Source organism: Rattus norvegicus, chromosome 9, assembly GCF_021556685.1.
Source record: "Rattus norvegicus strain SHRSP/BbbUtx chromosome 9, alternate assembly SHRSP_T2T, whole genome shotgun sequence".
Classification (NCBI taxonomy): Eukaryota; Metazoa; Chordata; class Mammalia; order Rodentia; family Muridae; genus Rattus; species Rattus norvegicus.
This window is the reverse complement of record NC_141542.1, coordinates 61,503,275-61,522,125: the sequence shown is the minus strand read 5'-3', so window position 1 is coordinate 61,522,125 and position 18,851 is coordinate 61,503,275. Positions and strand designations below refer to the sequence as shown.

The 18,851-nt window shown below is 39.5% G+C and overlaps 1 protein-coding gene across 8 annotated transcripts in view; it reads right to left on the bottom strand.

The window, feature by feature from the left end:
- Ercc5 (ERCC excision repair 5, endonuclease) overlaps positions 1–18,851 on the bottom strand; it is a 49,386-nt gene that overhangs the window by 25,111 nt on the left and 5,424 nt on the right. For 7 of the 8 annotated variants that reach the window (XM_087565259.1, XM_087565260.1, XM_087565263.1 and 4 more), the window contains 6 exon segments: positions 18,422–18,537; positions 17,802–17,888; positions 15,700–15,760; positions 12,501–12,644; positions 10,379–10,586; positions 6,627–7,694 (listed from right to left, as the gene is read on the bottom strand). In XM_087565259.1, the coding sequence (XP_087421385.1) occupies positions 6,627–7,694; positions 10,379–10,586; positions 12,501–12,644; positions 15,700–15,723 (1,444 nt within the window). In that variant the 5' untranslated portion in view covers positions 15,724–15,760; positions 17,802–17,888; positions 18,422–18,537. 8 annotated transcript variants of the gene reach the window in all.

Genomic DNA, 18,851 nt, shown 5'->3' with positions numbered 1-18,851 from the left:
ACACTACCTCAGAGTGAAAGGCTGGAAAACAACTTTCCAAGCAAATGGTCAGAAGAAGCAAGCTGGAGTAGCCATTCTAATATCAAATAAAATCAATTTTCAATTAAAAGTCATCAAAAAAGATAAGGAAGGACACTTCATATTCATCAAAGGAAAAATCCACCAAGATGAACTCTCAATCCTCATCTTCGATTGGTTTATATACAAGTGTGCAATTTCTAGGCTTGAAAGTAAAATGATGCTATCTGGTGCTGGATAGAGGAGCCTTATTTTTTATTATGGCAGCTTGCTATTTTTGTAACATGGTGATTTGGTTGAACACAATAAAGTACAGTAGTAACTGATCTCCCCCTCTTCCTGGATGAGTGAGGAGATGATTAAATGTTGAGGTCAGCATCCATGAGCATATTCAGATGAGCTTCTGCTTCTGTTGAAAAGGATGCTGTGTTTGATTGTGGTCTGAAGCTTTGAAGCACTACTTGGCATCTCCTTCCTTGGAGGTCTCACTGTTTAAACATAACAGATTTGATAGCTTGTTGGTAAGGTGAGGTCCAGCTTGTCTCCACTAGGTCATCTTCATGTGAATCCGGTGGTTATACGGTTTTGTTCTAGGGATATTTCATTTTTTTAATAACGGTTTTAGCTGACATTCATGGAGAGAATGAATCCTTAGAACTGTGCCACTAGTGAAAGGAAATCCTGTCTAGAGTATGTTTCTTTACAAAGCTGTGTCACACCATCCTTTGGGCCCTCTGCTGGAAAAGTAGAATCAAGTCTCAAATAATGCCTTTTAAATTGTATCCTCTAGTATTATAGATGTAGGACAGTACTGTATCATACCTCTGTGGATGTAAAATAGCTTGTACCTGCTTTATGATACGTAGTAGTGACCGTGCTTTATCAGAGCTGTTTTTAATGATGTTGCTCAGAATGTTTTCTTTACAGATGATGATTGAGAAGCTAATTTAAAAAAAAAAAATGGTGCCAGGTACCACAAGAGTAACAGAACTGTGCTCTTTTCTCGGGTTTTGCTTTTTACTTTTTTTTTTTTTTTAAAATGGAGTGTGCTGGATGTCTCTACAGTTTTGTTCAGATGACTGCAGAACCTGGAAAAGCTGTTGCTGCTGTTGATGCATAACACACTGCTATTATTGGTCTTTTTATATAAATATAAATATATATATACAGATATATAATTTGAATTTTTTGAAACTTTACCTGTGCTGTCAACTTTGGAAAAAAGTATCCCCGTTTACTGTGTTGAGTTGGCACTGTACAGAAATTAACAGCCATATTGGTCTAGAAATGTTGAACTTAAGTTTTTTCCATTTGTACAGGGGTAACACACTGTATTAAATATGTAAGGTCTTATATACGTGGGTTTGATTACAAAAACTAATAAAGTATTCTCTAAATTAAAAAAAAGAAGAAGAAGATGAAGAAGAAGAAGAAGAAGAAGAAGAAGAAGAAGAAGAAGAAGAAGAAGAAGAAGAAGAAGAAGAAGAAGAAGAAGATGACGACAACTCAAAATTGAGTGGGAAGTTGGGGGAGGGAATATGAATATGTTCTAAATGCATTGTATGAAATTCTCAAAGCATTAATAAAAATATTATTTAAACAAAAAAAAACAATGACTTCATGAAATTTGCAGGCAAATGGATGAAACTAGAAAATATCATCCTGAATGAAGTAACCCAGTCACAAAAGAAGACACATAGTATGTTATTACTGATAAATGGATTTTAGTCCAACAGATTAGAACCTGCAGGATACAAACCCACAAACCATATGGAACTTAAGAAGAAGGAAGACCAGCATGTCGATGCTTCAATCCTACATTGAAGGGAGAGAGAAATAATCACAGGATGTAGAGGAAGGAAGGGGCCTGGGTGGCAGAGAGGAGGGGAAGGAAAAGGAGGAGGCAGGATTACAAATGGGAAAGGACAGGAGAGAAGTACAGAGGGTCAGGAAATTGAATAGAAATATGTAGCAGTGGAGGATGGGGAACTGGCAATAGCCACTAGAAAGTCCCAACTGAGATGACTTTAGTCAAAATAATCAACAAAGGGGAGACAGAACCTGTAGAGACCACCTCCAATAGATAGCCTCAGTTCCAGTTGAAGGATGGGCCCTCAACCCATCTCAAAATTTTTAACCCAGAATTATTCCAGCCCAAAGAAAAGACAGGGACAAAAAAATGGAACCGAAACTGAAAGGAAAGGCCATCCAGAGACTGTCCCACCTAGGGATCCATCCCATCTGCAGACACCAAACCCTGACACTACTGCTGAGACCAAGAAGTGCTTGCTGAAAAGAGCCTGGTATGGCTGTTCCCTGACAGGTTCTGCCAGGTTCCCTGACTAATACAGATATTTACAGTCAATCATCGGACTTAGTTTGGGGACCCCAATAGAAGTGCTAGAAGAACAATATCAAGTAACCGGACCACGTAGAACTCCTAAACCACCAACCAAAGGGTATGGAGAACTCCATGGCTCCAGATACATATGTAAAAGAGGATGGCCTTATCTGGGAACAATGGGAAGGGAGGCCCTTGGTCCTGTAAAGGCTCCATGCCCCAACATAGGGGAATGCTAGAGTGGTAAGGAAGGCAGGAGTGGGTGAGTGGGAGGAGAAGCGCCTTCATAGAGGCAAAGGGGAAGGGGAAGAAAGGGGATGGGATGGAGGGGGAGGGGTTGTGGAGGGGAATCTGGGAAGGAGGATATCATTTGAAATGTAAATGAATAAAATGATTATTAAAAAAATTTAGCAGCACTGCTATCAGGCCTAGCTCGCTGCTTTGTTTGTCTGTTTATTAATTCTTTCAATGCCTGCAGTAAGGGCTATGAATCAACCTTCAGTGGTTCAAGGATCCGTCCTCACAATGGAAGACTTCGACTATTAAGAGATTTGGCTCATATACTCACAAACCTGCCAACACCTCTGTGATGTATTTATGTCAAGGGTAGTTTTGTGTTATTTATGCAAATGGAATCATTTCATCTTCTTTTAAATTGTTGACTTGGCTGCTGTTTTCATGGATGGCATAAATGTCCTGGTGTCCTACCACATGGTAAATTATTTTTCATATAATATTCTTTTCCAGAAGAATGATGATGTACTTACACTTATTGGCTAGCTCCTGTTCTTCTTTCCTATAACATGAATGTACTATGTTTTATTACCAAACCTACGTAAGGAATGGAAGAAGAATCTTGGCTGAAAGGCCCAGAAAATAGTTTCAACAAAATAATAGAAAAATAGCTAACCTAAAAAAGGAAATGCCTAAAAAGGAACAAAAAGCATACAGAACACCCAATAAATTGGAACAAAAACTTAAGTTCTCTTGCCACATAATAAGCAAAATACTCAAAATACAGAGCAAAGTAAGAATATTAAAAGTGGAAAATAAGTGGAAAAGACCAAGTAACAGATAAAGATAGAGCTATCACAATTACCTAACTTCTTATTGGAGACTCTAAAAGCTAGAAGAGCCTGAACATTATGTGCTACAGATGCTAAGAGACCATATATGACAGCACAGACTGCTTAGACAACTCATAGCCTACAAAAGTTTCAATCAAAATTACATGGCAAAAATAAGATATTCCATAAAGTAAAAGTTAAACAGTATCCAGCCCTAATGAAAGTGCTAGAAGGAAAACTTCCAACTTAAGGAGCTTAAGTTCTCAACTTCAAATGTTGTTTTCAACTCGGATGTTGAAAACAACATCCAAGGCACTCTTTTAAATGGAAGATGAAATGATTCCATTTGCATAAAGAAAACAAAACTACCCTTGATATAACTACAACACAGAGGTGTTGGCAGGTCTGTGAGTTTATGAGCCAAATCTCTTAATAGTTGAAGTTGGGGCTGGAGAGATGGCTCAGCAGTTAAGAGCACTGACTGCTCTTCCAAAGTTCCTGAGTTCAATTCTCAGCAACCACATGGTAGTTCACAACCATCTGTAACCAGATCCAATGCCCTCTTCTGGTGTGTTTGAAGACAGCAACAGTATACTCACATATATAAAATAAATAAATCTTTTAAAAAAATTAAAGTTGAAGGAGGAATGTTTTCACAGGTGTAAAAATTATCAGAGAATAAATAATCTCAAAACAGAAAAATCAAAATGTTAGTACATACACACATATAAACACATACACAAACTCGTATATAAATCACCACCAGCAGCATTACCACCAGCAAAATAATAAAAATTAACAATCATTTCTTATTGATATCTTTCAATAGATCAATGGTCTGATTTACCCAATAAAAAGTCAGAGTAACAGACTGAATGTGAAAGCATCATCCATCTTTTCGCTACATCCAAGAAACATACCTCAACATCAATGATAGACATTACTTCATAGTATAAGGTTAGAAAAAGATATTCCAAGTAAGCAGACCTATGGAGAAAGCTGGTATAGTCATTTTAATATCTTAGAAAATAGACTTCAAACCAAAAATAATCAAAAGAAAGGGAAGAACAGTAAATACTCATCAAAGAAAACAAAATCAACCAAGATGACATTTCAATTCTTAAATCGATGCCCCAAATAAGGGCATTCAAGTTCATAAAAGAAGCGCTCCTACACCTTAAATCATGTACTGAACTAATACACCTACAGTGGGAGACTTCAATACCCCATTCTCATCAATGGGGAAGTCTTTGTCTTTGTTAGAATTTCTACTGTAATGAAGAGACGCCATGGCCACGGCAACTCTTATAAAGAAAACTGTTTAACAGAGGCTAGCTCACAATTCACGTTTAGTGCACTGTCATCATGGCAGGAAACATGGTGGCATGCAGACAGACATGGTGCTGAAGAAAGAGCCAAGAGTTTTACAGCTACATCATCAGGCAGCGGGAACAGACTGACCCTGGGTCTGGCTTGAGTTTCTAAATCCTCAAAGCCTGCCCCCAGCGGCATACTTCCTCCGACAAGACCACATCTACTCAGACAAGGCCACACCTCCTAACATTGCCACCCTCAGTCTTCCAGACAAAAACTATAACAGAGGGATGCTGGTGCTAACAGAAACTTCACAAACACGAAAGAATATCTGTTGCAAAATATCTGATCACACTGGGAAACAGATTGTTTTGTTTGCTAGAAAAACCTGTTTCTAATGGTGTGGCTGAACCTTTGCACCTTCAATCTCTCTGGCTGGAACACAGACACACTCTTAGTACACACCTTTACACCCAAGCAATGACAGTAAAGTTAGTTTGTAAAAGGAAGCATCCATGTTTGAAACTGAAGTCTACTTGAGTGGCAGAAAGGTCATGAAATAGACAGAAAAAACAACAGAATAGGAAATACACAAATCTGCTCAATTCTTATGAGAACACAGAGGAAGGAGAGGTGACTTAAGAGAGAACAGCACAGAGAGAAGAAGGGAGCAATTTTACAAAGACAGGCTGTAGACAGAGAACAAACGAGAAACAGGTAAAGACAGAACAAGCCAGAAGAGAAGGAGCCAGAAGATTAGAACATATTGGCAAAGTTAGTATGAGGTCAAGCAGGGCGATTCAGTCAGAAGCTGAGAGAAGCCAGTTTGAACCAGAACAGCTAAGTTGAACCAGTCTGTCAAAACTAAGAAAAAAACTAGGAAGGGTAAACTTATTCAGCAGTAAGTCTAAGAGACTGAAAAGTCCTAGGCCTAGATTAGATTGTATGGAAGCTAAAAGCTTCCATAACGAGGCCTAGATTAGCAGAACATAAATTATATATAAACATATGCATACAGTTACCTTCACTACTTGAAGTATGGTCTATGAAGTCATTTCAAATACTAAATTGGCAAATACATATGTTTCATACACAAACATATGAATATATGTACAAATTTGTTTATGGGTATGTGTGTGTGTGTGCATACTTGTATGTGTGCATTCTTTCATTATGGAATGAAGCTCAGAATGTCATGTGACTTGCCTGAGAGTACCCACAGTAGGGCAGCAGAATGGGGATGCTCCACATCTGGAGATTCCTGCTCAAGACTCCACTACCCTACCAATGGTTCTTTGGTTGTCTCTGTGGGTACACTGAAACCAGTAGACAATATAAAATAAATGGGGCAAAATATTGACCTCTAAGGTTAGGTGTGAATCAGTCAGTATTACTTTTAATTTTCATAATTACGTCATAGTAAAAAGAGAACAAAAGCTAAAGGAAATTCATCTTTCTTTTCTCCAAGCATGGTACCCCCTTCCTTTAACAATACCAAGGACAGAGGCTGACAATATGGCTCAGCACTTAAAAAATGTTTGCTGCTCTTGCAGAGGCCCTGTGTTTGGTTACCAGTGCCCACAGCATAGTTCACAATCATGTGTTAATTCCAGTTCCAGAAGATCTGATGCCCTCTTCTGGCCTCCATGGGCACTACATGCACAGACATACATGGCACATAAAATACATGTAAAATAAAATAAAATCTTAAAATTCCAAGGATAGCCCAGAAGCAGGGCATCCCCACCCTGGATCTGAGTCCCTAGAAAGCACATTTATTCTTTCTTCCTGGTTCCTTGGCTGTAAAGCAAAACAGGCTACACTACAGAGTCTTCCAGTCCTTATAGACAAGAAGTTCTCATTCCATCCCTTGAAGGAACACCTACCATCAGACTCGCTCTCTTCAGACTCCATCTCCACTGGTCCCAGGGACTCTGGGGCTGAAATCAGCTCCCTGGCAGCAGCCTCAGGCATCTCCCATAGCTGGATAGTTTTCTGGAAATCTCCATGTTCTTCAGCATTAGAAGACGACACGTTTTCTACGTTACCTACTGCCTCTGAAGGGACATGAACTGTGCTACCTGCTTTGGAAGCAGGATTTTGTCCACCTTCTGTTTCATCATCACTTGAAAGATGAGAGGAATTACACGTGTTCTTGGGTGGGCAGAGTCCATTTTGTAGCTCAGGCTCTTCAGGGTCTATGCTCGTCCTCTGATGAGAATGTGTTCTTATTGGAGGTGCCAGGGTGAGTTCCCTTTCACTGAGGACCCCAGAGGCATAACTGCATGGAGTTTCTATGAATGCTGAGGGAAGGGGAACTGGCCTACCAGCGACCTCACACTCACTACTTATCTGAGATGCTTCACTCACCACATGAGCAGGAGATACTGTTTCTTTGGGGACTTCACCTGGATGACAAGCAGTACTAGATGCATGAGTTGAGGCTGTCTGCTCTTTGTCATTGCTGGCACTGGCCACACACTCCTCTACCTCAGTCACACTGGGTAAAAGAGATGCTGTGTCAAGTGGCACGCCTCCACCTTTTACTACCACTTCATCAGCGTGCTCCTGCTTCAGACCATTTCCAAGCAGCATTTCCACGGCCAGATTATCACTGCTGGCACACATTCTCTCCTCTTCATCATCATCCAGAGCTCTCTGAATAGCTGCACAGGTCTGGGGTGAAATGGAGCCTGCATCTGCAGTGGCCCACGCACTTCTCTCCTTAGACTGCCCTCCTTCTCCACTCTCCGGCTCCTCTTCTGAGCTACCTCCCAGCATGGCTACTTGAATAGCGTGTAAAGTTCTTGGAGAAGGAGGTGTGGCCTCTGGCTCGCTCTCTGGCTTCACTTTCTCATAAGGTGATGACTTCAGGTTGAAGGACACACTGTGTTCTTTGCTGGAAGAAGGAAGAGATTCTAAATCCACATCCACGACTTTCTTTCCTTGAATTCCTAAGAGAAAGCAAAACATTTCTCAGTATGCAATTCACAGTGTGACAGTGTATTTCTGGGAAGATGAGCAGGAGAATCCTGGATCATAAACACAGTGATACATTTTTATTAAAATCTGCTCACTAAGTCTAAAGTGCTTAGCTCTGTAGTGGCTAAGTACAACCGTTATTACCTAAACAAGATTCCACCGGCTTTATCATGGTTGTCTTTTCCCAGAACTCAGAGTCACAAAGTCCTCTCGATTATTAATTTAAAACTTTATTTTGCCACACCACATAGGCAAAAGGAAGGCAAAATACTTTCATCTATTTCATAAAACATAATTCCATCTTAGTTTTTTTTATTTGTTTTTGTAGAAAACAAGAAGTCAAATCCTGGTGTTATTTCTCACGTGTGCATTTAAATTTATAAAATGATCTTTCTCATTTTATAAATCATTTTAATGACTAGTAAATTTCAAAAATGCTATTGAACCTAAGATCTTTATCAAAAATATCTTAAATGAAAAAAATTTCCAAAAACCCTTCCCAAAGAAAAGCAGCAATTAAGAAAACAGAAATATATTTATTTGATAAAGTTGCTAAAACTACTAATGTTGTGGAGTTATGAGGTAGTCTGAGATGGCCTTATGATTCAAAACTGGCCTTATAGATTATAACTTTTTAAATTTTTATTATTTTATCTGGTTACTTATTTATTTGTGTGTGTGTGTGTGTGTGTGAGAGAGAAAGAGAGAGATAGAGAGAGATAGAGAGAGAGAGAGAGAGAGAGAGAGAGACTGTCATGTGTTTGTGGATGCCTAGGGAAGCCAGAAGAGGATGTGGAATCCCCTACGGTTAGTTACAGACACTTTTAAGCCACTCGTCTGGGTGACCTCAAAGTCAGGTCCTCTGAAGTCGGATGATATCTTAACTTCTGAGCTATCTCTGAAGCTCCTTGATGTATATTTTTAATGTTAACATCCTATTTCAAAATAGATATTACATTTTAACCCATCACAAAGAAAAGGTGAAAAGTCTGAGAAAACGTTTGAGATGTTTTAGTGTCAATGGGAGCAAAACTCTCTCTTATGTAGTTAATATGTATGATAAACTGATAGACACCTCCACTTACCAGACACTTTACAAATAAGCTCTGATACAGCTTACAGAACAAACCTATACCAGGGTTCTCAACCTATCTGGTATGAAAGTAAAGAGTCACAGAGGTTAGGCCACTTGCTCAAGAATGAATCAGCAGAAGTGGAATCGAGCCCATGCTAAATTCTGATTTCAACTTCAGTTTTCTCTATCATACCCACAACAAATTGTATTACTTCATTTCCTCTCATTTTTGAAAAGCAGTGTTTCTCCATATGATAAGAAAAGGAAGAATACCAGGGGCAGAAAGGTTTAACTAAGAAAGGAATTTGAGGAACAGAAGAAAGGTAAAGGTTGTAGATGGGAAGGGTCAACCAAAACCAAAGATGCACGTAAAAACCACATGGAAATGCACCACTGTATAAAACAAAGAACACAATTAAAAAAAAAAAACAATTTGAAGTACCCATAATGAGCTGACAATGTTGTTGCCAGAAGCCACAGGGTCTTGAACAAAAATCCCAGCTCCAACTGTATGATATTCCCCATGATTCTCTGACAAGAGAGCCCCAAGAAGTTCCCAAAATAATACAGCCCTTGCTGTTGCTTTTCATTCTCCTCCAGAACTAGATATTAAAGTCCTATTGCAAATGACACTGTACCCCCTAGACACAGGACACAGAAAAACGAAGCTGAAGTGAGGCGTAAGCCTCCTCTCCGCACAGTACTGAAAGGTACTAGGCAGGCTGCTTCCCAGTGAACCCTGTGTGCTACAATTCTGACCTAACAAACAAGATGTGCACATTTGTGCAACAGTGCAAGAATACTCTGGGGTCAGTCAACATGCTGCTCAACTGGATTTGAGACCCACCCCAGAGGAGGGAAGACATGTCTAAGACTGAAAACTTGGTAAAAACTTATAGCTAGAGAGAGGTCATAGGCTCTAAAGAAGAATATACTGCTGGTATTTTTCTACCTTGACAACTGCTTCCCAAACACCCACATTTGTACCTAAAAACTAGTGTTGCTGCTAGCCTGAGCCAGAGAAGCTCTTCCCTGAAAAGGGTGACAGTCAATGTGGAGTTCTGGAACAAGCAACTACTAAGTGCTCTGCCTTAAATCACACACACACACACACACACACACACACACACACACACACACACACCCCAATACACGCATATATAACCATACATGCCCACACCAACTAACACATACCCACACCCACACCCACACTCACACCCCCCTACACACACAAACACAGATACATACAGACACACACCAATGCATGCCCAGGGAACATCTCAAAAGTCGGGGTGAGGTAGAAAGAATGAGGGAGCCTGAAGATGGAAAGAAACCCTACAAAGTGCTGTTCTGAATATGGGAGAACCATCAGAATTAGAAGCACACAGTAGTTGTTGTTACCTGACTAAGACATAACCCGGGATAGTACAGTTCTACTGATAGAAGCTCGCATATGCTCTCTCTCTGCTTTGACTGGCACAGAAGAATGTAGGCCATCATTGCAGGGAAGGCATAACAACAGGAGCACACTGCGTATCTATCATGATTTTTAGCTGTCAAATCAATGATGGCACCTGGTACCTTTTATCAAGATGTAGTGTGAGGTGTCTTCAGCAACCACTCTCCTCGACTCGACTTCCTTCAGAAAGCCTCCCTCGTCTTCATATTGCCTCTGGATTTGTCCTGAATGTTCCTGGTTCATTTCCTTCTGGACATTTTCTATGTGCTGGTTTAGGTAGTTTTTCTTAAGCAAGCCTTTCAGCTGATACTGTGAAAAGTCATTAGACTCCTAAGGACGAAATAAAAAAAAAAAATATATTGCTTAACACTAACACAGATAAGAACACCACTGTCCAGTTTAGTCCCAGAAGGTATAATTTCGTAGTGTGAGAAGAAAACTTGAAAATTAAGGTGGTCCCACTCTCAACTTCATTTTTTTTTTTATTTCTTGTTTTATTGTTGTTGTTTTTGAGATAGTCTTCCAATATGTAGTCCCAGTTGCCTGGAACTCACTATATAGAATATGCTTGCCTTGAAATTGTGCAAATCCTCCTGCCTCTGCCTCCAAAGTACTGTGACTAGCATACATCGCATTATAACAGACTTTTAAAGAAAGGAATTAAGTAAAAGAAATTATGAAATATCTTTTTATTATTTAATCATTTATTCAAATGATTAAACTATTGCTGAACTAGACTACATGGCTGTGGTAAGACATGTGATGGTGGCTTGGCAAATATAACCTTCTAGAATATAAGTGAAGTGTCCAGCATTGTTCTTGGTCCACAGAGAACAACAGGTAAATCAACCAGAGGTATTAATAATCATAGTTAATATGAATAAAGCCTTTCCCATGGAGGGTGTTCCAATTACTTTTACATTCACTACCTTGACTTATTTTCACAGACACCCAATGAGACATTTTTCTATCCGCCATCTGCAAATGAGAGGCTTGAAACCTCAATACAAGACTAACATGGGCGACCTCAGACAGTTGACTTACTACAACTGAGTCTACTATTAGTCTCATTAGTCCCCGCTATTAGGACATAGGTCTTCTCCTATTAACATCACATGCACATGATAGATAAGTCATACCAAGGTCTATTCTAGACTACTCAGAACTTCTCTACATATGGAACCACCCCAGCCTTCCAGCCCTAGCAACATCATGGTTGCACAAAGAGAAAACTACTAGAGGTTATATTTCTCCTTTCTACTCAAATGCAACTGTTACCAGTCATACTTAATGATTCTCCACATTTATAAAGACACAAGCCTGATGAAACCTGGACTGTTTTCCCCCAAAATAGAAATAAATTTATTTCTTGTACCCAAAAACTTAATAATATCATTTCCATGCAACTTATTGTTTTTTTTTATTGTAACTACATAGAAAACAAAAAAACAAAAAGATCTTATCTTTTTTCATCTTTCTGACACCAAAGTAAAAAGTATCCTAAAGTCTATGGCAAGCTAAAAGAATAAAAACAAAAACCAAGCATCTACATAAACTGCTAAGCTTACACCCTAGCTCAGTGTTGGGGGAGAACTGCTGGAAATAGCAGGTGGTAGCAAACGGAAGGGAAGTGGAGCTCATGCATCAGGAACTAAGATACCAAGTGCTCGATGGCAACATACATCAAGCAATCATAGCACCACGGACAGGACACATTCAGCAACACATCACCATGCACACCAAACCTGCTCCAGCTTCCTGTGACTGAAATCACCACATTCAGGCCTCCCTGTTTCTATTATTCACAAAGAAAGAGATGAACACACACAATCCTGTATCTGGAATTTCAATTAAGAAGTATTTTCCATGTGATAGTTACTTTTTTGTACATCATGTTGTGGTATGAAGTAACTTTTATGAACCCAAGAACCGTATGTTTCTGGGCATTTACTATGTAAAACACTGAGCTACCGGCTGAGAGTGTAGCCATAAGCATGTTCTGTGCTGAGCACTAGAATACTATGTTACAGGGTGCTGAGGACACAGAAGAAAAGGCCTAGTCTTTCTCGGACGCAGAGTGCAGAAAACTTCTTTGACTGCTTATGGACTGAAGTAATTGCTTAAACAAACAATGTCTCACGTGACCTGAGATACACAGATGCTGTGCCCTTGCAACTGGGATAAATTAGAGACTTAGACTCTAAGTAGCACTGGTGTGCTCCTGTGCACTGCTGGGTGTTTTACCTCTGGCATTGCTTCAAACAATGTCCGTCTTCGCTTGGTAAACTCTTTCATGTCAGTCAAGATCTCATGCTTTACCTCAGGAGGCAGGCTGCTGAAATCCTCAGACTCGATATCTATGGCATGAGGATTATGAAAGAATTCTTCCTATAAGGAGTAAAATATTAACATCATTAAATTGATATTTACCCATTTAGGTCTAATCACTGCTACAAATGTTCATTGTGTTTATACGATAGACACAGCTCTAAGTAATCTATACACGGAAGTATATGTTCCGCAATAGACATCACAATGAAGACGCAGATGAGCGATAAATCCCTTGGTTTGTTCATTCACACCAAAGCAAACCACTTGCCTGGCACTTAAACACCACCTAGACCCTTGCCTAGGACTTGGGGTACTGTGTGATTATGTATGTAAGTCCTCTAATCTTAGGAGTAGAACAAGGCATATCGACAAGTAAATAAATAAGCAAGATAATTGTTAGAACATCCAACAGGCTGATCTGATGAAAGTAGTCAAGGAAACAAAAAGGAAATAAGCCTTATGGGTTAGACAGAGAGAATCCTACCAGACAAGGACTTGAAAAACACCAAGAACCTGATGCAGATGGGGATCGTAAGCTGAGGAAGAACAAGTATGTCATGAGATAAGGACAAGGCTTGTGGATTTGAGACATTTTTATGCTCACATTAGTTTTATATTATTTTTTAAAAATGCCTTAAAGAATTCAATTTCTTTAAATCACACAACCTGAACACTGAAGTCCTTGTGTTCACAAGATCCTCTGTCTTAGCCAACATTGCTTGTTAACACTTGATGCACAGTTTTAGCTTAAAAGTTTACTACTAGACATATCAAAATCATCTGCCATTGGGAGTTAAAGAATGTTCTCGATTATTTTAATATGCTTGAGAAAAAATGTTCATTCAAAAAACATGTGCAATGGAGGCCAGAGAGATGGCGCAATAAAGAGCACTAGCTGCTCTTCTACCTAACGCATCCAGGCTTGATTCCCAGCAGCCCACGTGATTATTCCCAAATTTCTGTTCCCTGGGACCTGATATCCTCTTCTGACCTCTGCAGACTCTACATGTATGTGGTACAGACATACATGCAGGTAAAACGTCCACACACATTGAAAGAAAAAAGTATATAGCGGACTTAAAGCCGATTCTTCAGCTGACTCCAGTTCTTATGCCCACACCCTGAGAACTCCTTCTTCCTCCTCTCAGATCTGCACAGATTTTCCTTGGTCCATTGCACATATTCTGTCACTGTCTTGGAATTCTGTTTGGTCATTAGAAAGTTTCCTACAATGGACTCTGTTTTTCTTAGTCCCTTTTGTTTTTTATTTTATTTTTTCACTTATTGTGGTAGCACACATGCTTTAGGAGTAGCCTTCCTGTGAGGGAATACTTAGATAAAAATGTTTATTTTGTTTTTTCTGATTTGTAATGTTGTTTCTCTAAAGCTGGGCTGCATGGCAAAATGGGGAAGCTGAGTTCTGGCTTAGAAAATACTACCTCTCTTTTGATGGTTATCATATTCATTGATGCTATTTAGAGAGACTGGCAAATTGTAGTAAGTGAGACATATTTTGGGATATAAACTACAGGTTTACATATCTTAAGAATTTCTATTTTACAATTCTGAGAAAACTTCCATGTATAGTTTTGAATGTTTTTTTTTCCCAATCTTCTTCTGCAGTAGCTTTCCTTATTTTTATGTTATAGCTTAAATCACACATTTCTATACAATCATCCCCACTTTTAGATTTTGATTTCTACATACAGCTTTGTTGCAGTTTCTGTACTTTCATATTTTCAGCTTTGAAAGGCAAATTATCTATCTGTCTTTAACATTCCTATACTATATAGCTCTTGCCATCATGAATACTCCATAGGTCTATATTCTGATATGGTATTCACGGTTCTGTCTTTCCAAAGTTATTCTCTATGCAATCAGTTTTTCTTGTTTTTATTAATTTCTGCTGATTTACTAAAAATTTCAAATTTTTATTAAAAAAAGAAAAATTTAAAAGACTACATTTCAAAAAAATATTATTACTATGCTGGCTAATTTATGTCAACTTGACACAAGCTAGAGGCATCTAAAAGGAAGGAACCTCTGTTGAGAATATTCTTAATTATTCATGGGGGAGGGGCCCAATCCTGTTTGAGTGCTGCTATACCTGGGCACTGCTATACCAGGTTGAGCCAGCTATAAGGAACAAGACAGTAAGCAGCAACCACCATCAACTCCTTCCTCCAGGTTTCTGTCTAGCTTGAGTTCCTATGCTGATTCCCCATTGTGATAAACTGTTAACCTGAAAGTGGAAGCCAAATAATGCTTTCAAGCCAAAAATGTAAATCTAAGTTAAAAAAAAAAAAAAAAACTTGTTCAAGAGCCAGGAGTAGTCGTGTAGTCATGCTTTATACTATAATTTTAGCACTTGAGAGACTGAAGCAGGAGGATTACAAGTTGTAGATGAGCCTAGGCTACTAAAAAGACCCTGTCTCAAAATAAACAAAAATCAAAAGTAGCAATCTGCGTAAATTCAGTGTTTAAAGACAGTACTCACTAATATGTGTGATGATAGCTTTATCACATGAGCAGTATTTTCTTGACATTCTGCCCTTGTAATACTTGAAAAAAACATAGCCAAGAATGTGGTGTTGTAGAAAATATTTAATCTCATCGCTTCTCGGCCTTTTGGCTAAGATCAAGTGTAGAAAATATTTAATCTCAATCAGGGGCTTCTGCCATGCCTTTGACTATTCAGTTCCTAAATAAAAGACACACAGGACCTTTAAATTTATAGTAAGTCTTTACTAGCACTAATGCTGGGCAGATATCTATCCTCTATGCTATTAAAATCTATTTCCTATCAGTAACCTAACCCTAGCCCTAACCCTAACCCTAACCCTAACCCTAACCCTAACCCTAACCCTAACCCTAACCCTAACCCTAACTCTAGCCCTAGCCCTAACCCAATGCATGGATAAGTGTGGATTTTAAATATACATGTACATATACATCATATACATATGTGCAATCAGAAACACACATAGTTAAAGAGGCAGGTATCTTTACTTTCATTGGGAATTTTCATAAACCATCACACCTCATAAGGATTACTCATTTTCATCATTTCAAACGACAACACCCACTATGAATTCCCATGTTTTGTAAGTACCTGCAAAGCTTGCTTTTGATCCATTCTTGCTTGCCATTGCTTTTCATCTTCCTCTTCTGAACTGCAAGTCAAGAACATAATTTTAACATCTATGATTTTTAACAAATACTTAAAAACCTATTTCTTTAGCTCAAGGTCTGCAACAGTGAGCAGAATGAGGAGACTGTGACTCCAGGGTCTCACTGTCTGCTGAGGGGCACATGCAAGTAACTGCAATGTGAGCTCCGAACTGCTTCACAAGGAAGACAGGATGCTGAGGGAAGTTTAAGAGGAAATCACCTAAAACGCTTTCGACGGCATGGTAGCTTAAGTGGGGTTAAACCCCAAAGGCTCATACATTTGAACATTTGATACCTAATTGGTGAACTATTTATAAAGGATTAGGAGGTGTGGCCTTGGTCAAAGATCCATTTTACAGGGGTCAGGGTTTGAGACCATCCCCAGTGTACTCTACGCCTTCCACTAAGCTTCTGAGCATAAGTTCTCAGCTGTTTCTGCTGCTATGCCTGCATTCTGCCATAACAGAATGCCCTTTGGTCATGGTGCTTTACCATAGAAATATAAAAGTGATCAACACAGTCATGGAAGATTTCCAAAATCTCCTATTACCTTGGTGGGTTTGCACTGAATAAACAAAGGGCCCAAATGTAGGATATAAGGAAGGTACATGCAAGGAAGTGCTCTAAGTACACAAACTGAGTTCTACAGTATCTGGAAACAAGGAGAGGAAAAGTTGCCCCTGACAGTGAGTAGACCAGGGAATGAGGTTAAAGAAGAGTGATTAAAGGTCTGAAAGTCGATCCTGAAGAAATGACAAACTAGGCCAGGCATGGTAATACAGGTTTGTAACCCCAGCATTGGCAAGGCTACAGCAGAAGGACTGGACCTTCACACAACAAATTTCAGGCCACACTAGGATATAAATTGAGAATTTGTCATTTTAAAAAATGCAGGGGAAAAAAAAAAGCCAGGCGTTATAGCACATGACTGTAATCCCAGCCCCTGGGAGGCAAAGGCAGATGGATCTCTGTGCACTGGAAGCCAGCCTTGTCTACAAGGGAGTCCAGGATAGCCAAAGCTGGTTATACTGAGAAATCCTGCTCAAGAAAACAAAAACAAACAAACCAAAAAAAAAATCCAGAAAAAAATATTATTAAGTTTTGTAAGAAGAAATCACAATATCAGAACGGAAGAGGACAAAGCTCACTGCGCTGGGAGGTGGGGAGTGGAGGCAAAGATGGGAAACAGATTCTTCAAGGATGAAACAGAAATAAATGTTAGCACTACTGAGATGGCTGAGAGGAGAGAGTGAGGACAACAATGGAGAGAAAGAAGACAGCCAGTACAAAAGCTACCTTGTTGCCAAGGAGCCCCTGGGAAGAGAGTGAGAGGCTAAGGTCAAAGAAAAACTGTCCAGACTTCTGGTCTACCAACACTTCACACAGACACCTTGAGGACTAACAGCCAGCAAAGACTCATGGAAAGACAGGAAAGGAACATCTAAGAAGGTGACAGGAATGCAGGTCAGCATGACATGGTAGCCACATGGATGCAGAAGCCATGTACACTGAGAAGTGCTAAGCGTCTGCCTGTCTAACAACACGGTAACTCTAAGTGGTAATTCAGCCAGGTGGTGAGAGAGATGAAAGGAAGCTAAGAAACAGGCAGAATCAGCCTGAGAACAAAAACATGTAAGTACAATATGAAGGGTGAGAGATACTGAGAGGCAATGGTTTGAGCATGGGTAGGGGCAGAGCAAGGGTAAAGTATAGGTACTTTAACCAAAAGTATCTGAAAAATGTTCTTATAGAAACCCAGTACTTTATTGTGTTTAAATATATAATTTTAAAACATAGGAGTTTAAACACAGATATTCTCTATGATTGGACAGCGGTCCTAGAAGTTAGAGATACTAAATGATAATCTCAGTGCAGGTAAGGATGCCCATTATAAATCAAGGAAGCCCTAGAGATCTCCCAATCTGAGATTATAGACATTTGATGCCCAGCTTTTTATGTGAGTGCAAGGCACAGATTTGGGGTCCTCATACTTGAGCCATTTCCCCAGCTCCAAAGTAATATTCCTTAGTAGTTACGTATTACCTATGTTTTTCTTCCTCTTGTAAAGGTGGCAAAACATAGATGTCATCCTCTCTTTGAACTTGAGTAAGACTGGGTAGCACTTCATTTCTGGAAATCACACATAATGGTCAACAAAATCATATGACATACATCTTGAGTCAATCCTCCTCTCTCACTGGTTATTCAAACCATGCTCAAGGACAGTAGCTGACAGTTCCTTGTCTGGATCTCCCCTCCCAGCCTGGGTTTCCCTAAGCTATTGTCACAACTAACAACCAAGTAGAGGGAAAGGGAAGCTCAGTAGAGCTGCTCACAGCCTTTGCCACACCCCTAGCTACAGTCAGGAAGGGCTCTATTGAAGTCAAGTTGGGTTGCAGTGAACCCCATAGGAGAGGACCTACCCAGCACATGTGAAGTCCTGTGTGGACTTCCCCAAAAATCTTAAAAACATATACATCAGTAAACTAGTTAGTTAAAAGAGGAAGCAATAGACAGTGCTTCTATCTCATTAGCCGCATTCTGCATCCCCAAGTCCGATGTTCTCTATCTGCTCGCTCCTCTCCTGACTCCCCCTATTGTTAACTGAGACAGAGAGAACAGCAGAGTCCAGCGAGTGTCTGCAGCCACTGTGGCCTTCTTGCCTTTTGCTTCTGAAGGCAGTTTTCAGAGCCTGTCTCTTCAGAAAGGTTTTCAGAAGCTTCTCTGTGGTTTTTCTCGAGTCAATGGATGCAGAATCCTTCTTCTGCCTTCTCTTTGCCTGTGACAATGAAGCACATGGGGTCTCAAGTCTAATGAGGTTTTTATCATCTGAAATTAGGGATAACAGTTGCTCTAGTGATTCCTTCTCACTGTGTCAGTAACCATAATCAGATTCTGTGCTGCACAGGGCACACAGAGCACTTTGCCTAAATATTACCTATAAACAACATATCTGGGAAGTTATTACCTATTCTCGGTTTCTTGTAAATATACTTTTATGCTACCAAGAATCTAGACACCATACAAATTATTCCAAAATTCGTTTGATATTATTTTTAAAATGTATTATTTGTACATACAATAATATTTTAA